General features: G+C 42.3%; 2 protein-coding genes across 2 annotated transcripts; one reads left to right on the plus strand and one right to left on the minus strand.

Annotated features, from left to right (window-relative positions):
* The first annotated feature begins 564 nt into the window (after nt 1-564).
* Nucleotides 565-7,373, plus strand: LOC137914712 (arylacetamide deacetylase-like). Its single transcript, XM_068758210.1, has 5 exons — nt 565-705; nt 1,991-2,219; nt 2,750-2,819; nt 3,959-4,130; nt 6,765-7,373. Exons 1-5 carry the CDS (start codon nt 565-567, stop codon nt 7,371-7,373), a joined length of 1,221 nt encoding a protein of 406 aa, XP_068614311.1.
* A 2,400-nt stretch (nt 7,374-9,773) lies between these two features.
* LOC137914714 (succinate receptor 1-like) lies at nt 9,774-11,101 on the minus strand. The gene is made up of 2 exons (XM_068758212.1): nt 11,024-11,101; nt 9,774-10,733 (listed from the first exon to the last, which is right to left on the minus strand). The coding sequence occupies exons 1-2, from the start codon at nt 11,099-11,101 to the stop codon at nt 9,774-9,776; spliced, it is 1,038 nt and encodes a 345-aa protein (XP_068614313.1).
* Between the last annotated feature and the right edge of the window lie 484 nt (nt 11,102-11,585).

Here is an 11,585-nt window from a genome sequence, read left to right on the forward strand (position 1 = left end):
ACAGCGGCGGCGCGGGATCGCGGTGGACTGGAGCGCGCACACGGCCGACACTTCGCCGAATCAGGTGTAGGAATTCGGAGTAACGCTTCTTCGGGAAAATAACGTTAGAGTCAAACTTTTACGGAATAAGAATAGAGAAAACAAATTGCATTGCAACTAAAGCCAGCTTCGCGTGTTTGTGCTTCAGTCGCATTTTTTTTTTTTTTTTTTTTTTTTGGCACTAAGTTTTTTTGGGGGGAGCGCGCGCCAGCACGCGCCCTTGTGGGACACCTGAGGAATTTGCGCTGAGGAGGGCGCGCGCGTGCACGTACACGTACACTAATATCACTGACAGCTCAATTGAGTCTGCGCGGCTGCAGGAGACCGACGGGAGACCCAACCATGCAAGTCGGCAACACACAAATGACATCAAACACCTCCTGCCATATTTAGCTGGTCTGGATACTTTTTTTTTTGTCTATGTAAATTTATTTATTTATTATTATTCGCGCACTGCAGTGATTTTGTAACAAACGCAGCCAATAGCCGGGCTTTTCTTTGTAGACCGGAACGGACCTTGTTACAATGAGGTTAAGAAGAGTCCTCTTGTTCATCGCTGCCTGCTCTTTTACCGCTTATTATATTTATGAGCCTCTCCCTGATGAGATTGAGCAGAGATGGAAACTTATGCTGACCAGCTCTTTCTTCAGAAGTCTCAGCCACCTGGTAAGGACATTTATTTTGGGACTGCTTGGACTGATTACTTTGGAAATATCCTTTAAAAAAAATGTAAATAAAAAACAAGAAAGCAACGCACATGATTTAAACATCTGGGCTACTAAATGACAAACGTGCTAACATGTCTTGCTTTTTGTCAGTTCATTCAGAATACATTTGTGTCAGGTCGTCTCATTATTTTATCTCTCTGATCAATGCGAATATACATGCTGGCTACACCAGATTATGTCAGATGATAATCCGTGTGTGGTATAGTCCTGCTCACCTGTTCTAATAATAGACCCTATTAAGGGAACTCCACTTGTTCATGATGCCTGTGATCCCTTTGTGGTGCTGCTAATAGGACTCCCTTATACATTCTAAAACACACAGCTAGTGTACACATGTATGTAACAGGAGAATGTCAATAAAGCACAGCATTAGTTGTGATGCCTGTAAACCACACAGTGCTATAGTGAGAGTGTGAAATACTTGGTTAGGAAAAGTATCACTCGCAATTATTTTCTGAAGTAAATCTTGGCTTGTTCAACAGCAACGACACCCAGCTGCTCGTCTCAATGATTATTTAATCCCAGCCTAATGATAAGTGCTTTAAATTGGATGATGTGTTACTTTATTGTTGTATATTTCTTGAAACTTATTTTGTTATCCATTTCTAAACATGCTTTTCACTTTCAGTTGGCTTTATTACTGAAAGCAGAGAGATAAAATGCCCCATTGTTTCATCTTTTTTTTTTTTTTTTTAACCAAGCTGTTTACTTACAGTGTAAGAGCTGCTCTTATTTGTATTATATGTTGTACCTAAGCACCAAACGGAGCAGCACTCCTAATCTGGTTGTATATCCACTATGCAATGCCAATAAAGGCTTTCTATTTTATTATATTCTATGAGCTTGTTGTGGTATCAGGAAAAGGGCATCAGCTGATTCACATCAGGCCAGCCACCGACTCCCTTCCTCGTCAAACAAAGGAGTATACCTTTTGAAGTTCAAGTGATCCTTTTGTAACATTTTATAATCACTTCTCAAACTGTTGACATTTTGAAAACAGGGACTGTCACATGGCTGACTTTAGCCCCCAGCTCTTTCTTTCTCTATAAAATTGCCACGTGGTTTCATATCCCAGCCATTTCCTTCTTGAATATTATGCCCAAAGTCTTTGTTTTTGAGGGATGAACTGCATTTCCCTGGCTTTACTGTATGCATGAAAGACAGTATTAATATCTCAGTGTTCTCGAGACTCTCTTTATCTCATGCTCCGTTTATCTTTCCAGGCAGACCTCAGTGAATTACTGGGGCTGAAGGACTACATGGGAGTGATGTACTTCATTACTCTGGCTGAAGAAGTAGTACCTGTATCAGACGAGCATGTCAAGGTGACGGAGAAGAAGCTCGATGGAGTGGACGTACTGCTCTATGAGCCGAAACAGCAGGCTGGAGACGATGAGCTCCGGAGCGCTGTCGTATACTTTCATGGCGGCGGCTGGTGTCTAGGAAGCTCCAGTAAGTTTAAAGGTTCTTGCGTAACTTATGACTTGTAACTGTCAGAAAGATCCCTGTGATGTGTTCATCAAACAGGCTTGTAGTACTCCGAAGATGTAAAAGTCAGTTTTATTGGTGTGCCAAAGGGCTTTATTCCTTTATATCAACGCCATATGACAGAGTTATAACACGATTGTAAACGAGGTGTGGACTGTCAAGCAAAAATCGGAGAGCTTTCATAGTTTCCTGAGAAAATTAATGCTGTCTGCTTTGGACCCCTCAGATGGAGTTCACGTTTGCTAATCCCAAAGACGAAGACGTGACACAACACTTACCGTTCTTGTAATATGTTTAATGACTAACGGTTACAGTAAGATGGATTTGCCTGAGAAGTATCTTTACAGTTTTGCATCCATGTAAGGTGACTTAAGATGTCAGGAATACTATGTGAGTTTATCATTATAGTACTTTCTTCTTCTGATTAGATTCTCGACTGCATTTTGCTGTCGACCATCTGTTCTGATCCGCCTCTGTCTCTTTTGTTTATGCAGGGATGTCTCCATATGATCTGCTGGCCAGAAAAATGGTCACTGAGATAGATGCAGTAGTTTTGTCTGTGGAGTAAGTATTTCATATTATAAATCCCATTGCATGCAGTATTATACAGTACCGGATAAACCGCTGTGTAAAGTCATCTTTTTTTTCCCTCCGTCTCTCGCTCAATGCTCTTTTATCGTCTGTGCCTGTCCTCCTCCATTAATCACAGGCGAGATGGAAGTGAGGAGGCAGTGGAGTGAGGCTAACAGGTTTTCATTCGTGTCTGGGGAAGCTTTTCCCTGCTGCAGCTACACTCACTGTTGTTTTTTGGCACATCCGGCTTTAACCGTGCCTCTCAGTATTCTATTTCCTATGCCAGTACTCTGTCTCCTCATTCCCTTCAGCCTCGATCAGCCAACAGTTAGGTGAACGACTACGACTCAGTCATAGTTAAAGTGGTCATGTTTGTTAGCAAATGGAAATGTGAGGCGAGGTGGATCAGCATTCAACATTTCCATCCTGACATCAGTCTAACTTCAGGCTTTGAATGCTTTAAAGGTTATGGAAAAAACATTGCTGTTTGCTTTGTATTTGTTTGCCATTCATCAGTGTAGTTTTAATATATGAGATCCTTCTGGGATGCACTCTGTTTGTCACCTTTATTTGATTTTATTCATATACTGGAGCATTTGTTGTTTCATTGGCACTGCAATTAGAAACCATATCAATTTACCGGTAGATTTATTTACAACAAACGGTGTGTATTGTGATAACTCTGTGTATTTAAGCATATTTCTGAGTCCGGCTTGTCTAAAGTTAGCCTGTGTGGAGGTTGTGTAACAGGCAAATGAGGTGACGTAATGCTGCCTGCTGGGTTTATCTTTCACAGTTTGGTAGACCAACTTTTTTATCAATAATTTATCAGTAAATTTATTTACTTATTTATTTTTCCAGATATGGCAAAATAAAAAAAGACTGCTCATCTTCTAATTCCTTTTTTCTAGGGGTGTTAACATTTGATGTAATAATGTAATAATTAAAATGGCACTGTACTAATGCCCTAAATCTGGATGACTGTACAGCCTTTCGTGTTTCCCACTGTTATCACCCTGAAAATGTTATCATGTTTATTTTTAATCAAACTTCTGTGTGTGCAACATGGCTTTCAAGGCTAATGTTTATTTATGAACTAGGTTGAAAAATTCCCCTTTCTGTTTTTCCAGGTATCGGCTTGCCCCTCCTCACCACTTCCCTGTTGCGTATGAGGATGTTTACCGAGTGGTCAAATACTTTCTCCAGAAGGGGGTGCTGGCCCAGTACTCTGTGGACCCGGAACGTATTGCTGTTTCTGGAGATAGTGCTGGGGGCAATCTAGCTGCTGCTGTCTCTCAGCAGGTACTGAGCCATTGTTTTTTTTTTCTTAAGGTTAAGGAAAAGGTGAATATTTCTGTTGGTTAAAACAAAGTGGGACTCGTTATTTGTCTTATATGGACACAGATTTGGTGCAATGAACTTTCTATGAAGCTAGACATAATATATGGTTTCTATGGGTGGCAATAGACAAAATACACAGAATATGTAGAGAAATATACAGTTTAAATTATAATATACATAGATTAAAGTGCACAAACATACACTTAAGGTGATACATTGAGTTTTTTTGCGACTCATTGATTTGTTTTAGTTTTTTGACCCGGTTGAGGGATTAAAGTTAAATTCTGCTATGAAATATTAGGGCAGCAAGATTGAGAGGATTAAAAACACCACTACCTAATTTATAAGAGGTTGAGCAGGTAATGTGAACAATTGCCCATTCTCGTGAAAAAAAAAAACATATATTAGAAGATGTGATAAATCCAAATGTATTAACACTTATTCAGAGATACCCAGATTTAACTGTTAGCTCTCAGATGATCTCATATTACTGTTGATATTCAAAGTGATGATATGATGAACTTTGTTTTGCATTCGGTTTCAAGTGAGGTGGATTTCCACAGGATTTCAACGCATGAGTCATGGAAGCTCAGCGGTGCAATGAGCAACAGATTCCTAAATGGTTAATTGAAAGTGCAAGAAACAAGACGAGAAGTGAAGCGCTCATAATATAATCTCTCAGGAATGTCTTTTTTTTTTTAGCGGTTTAGGTTTAAATTAAGTAAATGGATTAATTCCATGATACTGTTCCCCAGCTTCAGAACTTTCATGCACAGTACAGACACTTGTTACAGACAAATATTTGCTGTCATAACAGTTTCAGTCTGCAAAGATGTTTACGTCTTTAATTCCATCTTCGTTTTCACGCTGGTTGTGTGTCCCGGTAATTGGACTCGACATTGTGACACACAATACACACTTAAATCTTGAATTGAAAGGAAACGCACCACACCTTAGGGAACAGGTGAGTGTAGCTGAAACCTCAAAGTGCTTCACTGGTCTCTACAATGATATTCTGGAACAACATCACCCCCCTACCCCCTCCCCCCGTTGAGGGAATGAGTGAGTCAGACATCAGTTTGTTGCAAAGGAATGTCCCCGTGACGATTCCCCCTAATTGGACGTGGCTGTCTCCCAAAAAGTTGCTGCATGCCTTTCCTCCTCATTGTCCAAAGAGAGTCGCACAAGGAGCTCTGAGGCATGTAGAAAACCCACAGACTCACTGCATTTCATTAAGTGAGCAATTGTTAAAGTATTTTATTCTTTTGAAACCATTTCTTATATGGACACATTTGATCTTTCTATTTTTTAGATTTGATTTTAGGGAGTCCCTTAATCCTATTTACTGGTACTGACTTTCACCCCGTTATTTATCATGATAAGCCCAGTTCACATGGCTCTCTGCCATGCAAAGAGTATAAATGTCAGATGAAGTGAAGCTGCTCCATCTGATTGTCTCAGATAAAACTCTAATGAGGCGGACGGTGCTGATCAAATGGGGACTAAGATCCTGTGTCTGTCCTGTTTTTTGTTTTTCTTGTTTACAAATTTGCATACGGTACTTGTATTAGTACACTCTAGTTCCTCCGCTGGGTGCAGCCTTACGGACAGGTTGAGGAGCTCCATCACCAAGGAGGAACACGGAGTAGAGCCGCTGCTCCTCCACATCGAGAGGAGTCAGTTGAGGTGGCTGGGGCAGCTATTTCGGATTCCCCCTGGACGCCTCCCTGGGGAGGTGTTCCGTGCATGTCCCACTGGGAGTGAGGCCTCGGGGAAGACCTAGGACACGGTGGAGAGACTATGTCTCTCGGCTGGCCTGGGAACGCCTCGGGATCCCCTGGTAGAGCTGGTGGAGGTGGCTGGGGAGAGGGAAGTTTGGACGTCCCTGCTGAGACTGTTACCTCCACAACCCGGCACCGGATAAGCAGTGGAAGATGGATGGATATTAGTACACTCGCATGTAATGTACTATTCAGTATATTAGTGTACCCTTTTACAAATAGGCAGCAGTCAATGACAGAGAGGACTGATTAAGTATTGCTCTCTGCCAACACAACTACTGACTTTCATTTCATAGAAAATATAGAATTCCTTAAATTCTTCCCGTGACTCGGACTAGCCCGTGTGATCAGAATAATAACAATGATACTTTACTAAACCCACATGGGGACATTCTTTTTACATTTTAAACATGTGCACAATGTTGCACACGTATAGGACTGATGAACACGCACACACACACTAAGGGCCTATGGTCTATACACGTGCAAATGGTTAGAGTGTGTAGTGATGATGAGTAAAGGGACGTGTGTGCCCCTGGGAGGAGCTTGGGGTGGTTCTGACCCTTGCCCAAGAGCACCTCAGCAGCAAGGTTGACTGTTACCTCTGCAACCACCAGTCCACACGCCATGTTGTGGTCAGCACTGGTCTTGAAAAGCCACCCGCCAGTCTCCAAGCCAAAAGTTGCTGCTGGCTGAGAGACTGCCGCCTCAAGATGTTGCCAAGTCCTTTCTCAGAATGTTATGTTCAAGTTTAATCTGGCTGATAGCGTTTGTTCAAATTTCTCTGAAACACTCTCTTTGCCTCTCTGCACAGTTACAAAAAGAGCCCGGGCTGCAGGTCCATTTGAAGGCCCAAGCACTCCTCTACCCTGTGATGCAGGCTTTGGACCTAAACACTCCTTCTTATCAGCAAAACGGGGACATGCCCATTCTGTCCCGCACCCTCATGGTGCGTTTCTGGAGCGAGTACTTCACCAGTGACAAGGCTCTTTTTAGAGCCATGATGACCAACACCCACAACTGCCCAGAATCCTCCAGCCTGCTGAAGTTTGTGAACTGGAGCACCTTCCTGCCGGAAACATACCGTAGAAAGTACAACTACAGTGCTCCTGCTGTGGAGGCAGCATTGAAAGATGGACTATCTCAATCTTTTACCGACCCACGGGCTTCGCCTCTGCTGGTCCCGGACTCGGCCTTACGCTCACTGCCTAAGACCTACGTTCTGACGTGCGAGTTTGACGTCCTCCGAGACGATGGGATCATGTATGTCACACGGCTCCGCGCAGCAGGGGTTGAGGTGACGCATGAACACTATGACACTGGGTTTCATGGAGCGCTAATGTTTAACATGTGGCCAACCGAATTCCTGATTTCACGTCGCATGACCGACAACTACATAAAATGGCTCAAGGAAAACTTGTAAAAAATATTGATTGTTCATATCCATTCCGGGGGCAGTGATGTGGGGGGGGGGGGGGTCCTATTCGAGAGTTCGGAAACACCCTGGATGATTGTTGATCCTTTTTACATACAGTGATTTCAGTGCAGCACATGTGTCACAATAAGTTTGCCGCCACAGTAGGAGCGTCTATATGATCCAGTAAATGCAATGCTATCCCCAATTCACCGGGGATGTTTGGACCTGCTGCCTGGGTCAGAATCATGGATTTAGTAAATACAACTAACTGCTATAATAATTAGGCAATGCACGTCAATATAATCTAAACTGGGATGTTTAAGCTCTAGGATAAGTCTTGGAAAAGTAGGAATGGATTATTATTATGAACGTTACAATATTCTATTCAGCCTGTTAGCATTCATCACAGCTGACAATGCAACCTGAGATTGTTTTGATGAAGACAGAGTGCTGGCTTTGACACGGTGTAATAACGTGGATAACTACAGAGATTCTTCACAGCATTGGGATACACATTTCTTGGGATGAGTTTTGCTCATATTGCAATATGTCAAACTGAGTAGTGATGTCCAAGATGGGTTTGGCAACCTTTTATCTGCAGCCTTAAATGGAACGCTGCATATTTCCAAACGCAAGAGTTTCCAGTAAATCAGATTTTCAGGGTGGTGCTAAACCATCTTGTTTTGATTTTATCATAGTGTGAGTTAAAAGACTCTGGGTTGATAACCCAAACAGGGCAATAATTTGGTAATAACAGTATTACATAGAGGGTAGTACATTTATACCATGTAGCAACAAATAAGCTTGTGTAGTTGCTAATAGAGATCTCCTTGTAATACATGAATATTCATGTTAGCAATGACAGCGGCTGCTTTGCTGTCGTTAGACAAAGCTTTAGCGCTACTGATCGGGTTAAAAGCAACTCTAGTTGGAGATTGTCAGATTGCAGTTTGGTCCTCAGTTTATTCCCTGGACTTTATTCCATTGGGGCCCAGCAATCTTCGAAGGTGGATTTGAGCTATTTTCTTGTATGTGTGTGGATGACTGACATCATCACCCTATGTCCTCTCTGCACATGGGACAGCTACCTGTAAATATAACGGGGAGCTAAGAGGTGACCAACAAATATAACCTCTGCAATATCTATTTGTTCTTTCTGCTTTTGTTTTTCAAAATGATGTGAATGATGAAAATATGAGTACCAAAGACTCAGCTTATACGAATGTTATTGTTTGAATGTCATCAACCTAAAAATACACAATTGCGTAATGTCATATTGTTGACAAATGAGAGCTTTACAGTTGTTTCTGTTATTTAAGCAATGCTAAGTGTGAACATGAGTACTTCTGAGTTTTGAAATTCCTTCTGGAAAACTTATGATTCCCATTATTTTGTCATTTTAATGTTATGTGTCAATAAATTGATTGAACCACTAATCCATTGTGTCTGTGTGACTAAATGCAGTGTAATATAAACGTTCAAGAGTAGATGTGCAGTACCTGACATGTCATTATGTATGTAGTGAATGTGAAGATGACTAAAAGGGGAGACAGATACTTTGTTTATTTACTCGGATGCAACACTTCCAAAACGCTCTGTTCAGGGTTCGTATAGCAAAAAGCTCCGTTGATCTGCACAACTTCTGCAGATACATTCGCCTGAAACACACTCCGTGAATTCAGCCTCAGAGGCTGGAAGAGGGAACAAGCTGTTTCTTGTCATCTGGATAAAATAGAGGATGAACGCACGAGTGCGAACAAACCATTTACGTGTACAAAATAGATCATTCAAACAGGTCAGCCTCGGTTGCCAGTACACAATAAACCAAACACACCACGCCTCCCGGGTGGAGCGTGAACTCTGCGCTACACTCTGCTGGTCACGTTCTCTCTTGTGCCGGGCTTGTGTTTATGCACTTAAAGTGTGTACCGGTATATGAACTCCTTTGTCTCCTTATAGATTTGCTAGTGGTTCTCAGAATCTAATAACCTCGATATAAAATGGATCAAGTCAGAGGATTCTTTGAAACTATTACTGCACAGATTATACATAGAATGTGATCTTACTGTGCTCACATGCAAGAATGTGGCACACACCGCTGACCTTGAAAATATGTGCTTGGTGATTTTCTCTCAGATGTTGTGCAGCTTCATTTACACTGCTTGAGAGCAATCGTGCCATTTGAATGGTCACATGGTAAAAAGTTCAAAGACAAAAATAGACGAGATATATTTCCTCTCTTCATGATGGTTGAGGCTCAGATTCATGCTGATAAGTCATTCTTTCTTTCACATGCAGCTTAAACATTATTTCTACCTTTTAGAATAACAACAAGTACTGCCCTTTAGACATATGGGCACAATTTTATGGGGGCCAATTGCTTTATGTTTGCAATGAAAACAAAAGTCAAATGTGTTGAGTCGGTTGTCTTTGCTGCTCTGTCTTTCTAACCAGTTTCCTTAGCTTAGCATAAAATAATTCTCTGAACTTATCACCGACAAGGAAGTAGAACACAGGGTTGATGACACTGTGCAAGAAGGCCAAAGGTCGGGTCAAGATATAAAGTCCCTCTATATACTTCCCTGTACACAGATGCAGTCCTTTCCACACTTGCCAAGATGCTATTCTGATATTTCTGAGCAAATGATATGGAGTGTAGAGAACCAGAAACATGGCTGCAGCTGATGCCACAACCCTGAGAGGCCGCTTGAAGGAAGCTGTCCTGCGCTGCAGACACCTTTCCTGGGCACGGAGCAGATGTGCAATCTGGTAGGAGAAACTGCAAAGTCCAAGCAGAGGCAGCACGTAACCAGTCAAGGTTAGCCCCAGGCTGTAGCCTAACGTATCGATATCTCCCTTTAGGCTGGCAAAATCCTTGCACAGTTTCCCATTTCTGCTCTGCAAGTCCTGGAGCATGAGCGCTATCATTGGAGCAACTTCCACATTGACCACGAGCCAGCTCAACCCCGTCACCTTCAGAGCTGTGCGTGGCCTCAGCAGGTAGTGGTTCCGTGTTGGATGTCTAATGAGCAGAAAGCGGTCCATGCTCAGCCAAACCATAAAGAGGATGGAAGAGTAAAGGTTGACATGCAGGATATAGCGGTTGGCAATGCAAGCAAAGGCGCTGGTCTCTGATTGGTTGTTTGCGTAGAGGTACGAGAGGCGAGGCAGCGTGCAGAGGAAAATTAGATCAGACACTGCCAGGTTGAAGAGGTAAATATTGCAACTCTGCCACTGAGGTAAACAAAATATGTAGCCAAACACAACCAGGAGGTTGCCAGGGAAACCAATGCAGAATTCGATGCCATAAACGGGTGGAAGGAAGTAGTTTTTCAGCACGTCAGCAATCTCTGTGCAGTTGAGTCCCTAAGATAGCAGCAGAAGTGTGGAAGAGATGTCATGGGAAGAGAAAGTAGAAGGGAAAGAGGTAGGAATGGAGGGGGGAAAGAGACGAACAGGTGAGTCACGTCTGAAGAACAACGTTGTGACTTAACTGTGGACATTTCTTTTAGCATCAAATTCAGTCAAAACGAATTTATGTTTAGAGCTTGACACATTCAACACAACATGAATACTAACTGGACTGAGGTTACTTACCATGCTGCAGTTGTTGCCTACTGGTTGTCAGTAGCGTGAATACCGAAGGGTGCGATCACGGCCAGGTGCAGCCAGTGGAAACAGTAAACAGCGTTCTGAGGGTGCTGGCTCAGGTACCACACGGATGTAAAATCCATCCAGTCACCATTCACTTTATGGCTGGAGCACTTTGGCTTCATTTACACACAGACTATGGAGTAAAATATCCCAGCAGACCTAATGGGTTACCTTTGGCCTCTATGGGCATGTTGTATGTTGGATATCTCAGAATAGGAATAAACTTGCATTTGCTAGTAAATAAGATTCACATATAGTGTATGTTAAATACCTGAAAAAAAAAAAAAACACTTCCAACCAAAAGCAAAGAGAGTGAAAAAAATAAATAAAGGCAAATAGAGACAGAAATTATTTGTTTATTTACCCACAATCAGAATAATATGCACTTTAAAACAGGACAGAGCAACATTCACAAGCAAATGTGTAACAGTCACCTGTCAGAGGAGGAGGTACCATTTGGACTAGTTCCTGGTTCGTAGCATTTAAGGCATAATATGATGGTGGAGAACGGAATCATCTGGCGGACTTCATCTCAGTGAACACCTCAACACGTCATGAAATACA

This window comes from Brachionichthys hirsutus, unplaced genomic scaffold (genome assembly GCF_040956055.1).
Source record: "Brachionichthys hirsutus isolate HB-005 unplaced genomic scaffold, CSIRO-AGI_Bhir_v1 contig_985, whole genome shotgun sequence".
NCBI classification, from domain to species: domain Eukaryota; kingdom Metazoa; phylum Chordata; class Actinopteri; order Lophiiformes; family Brachionichthyidae; genus Brachionichthys; species Brachionichthys hirsutus.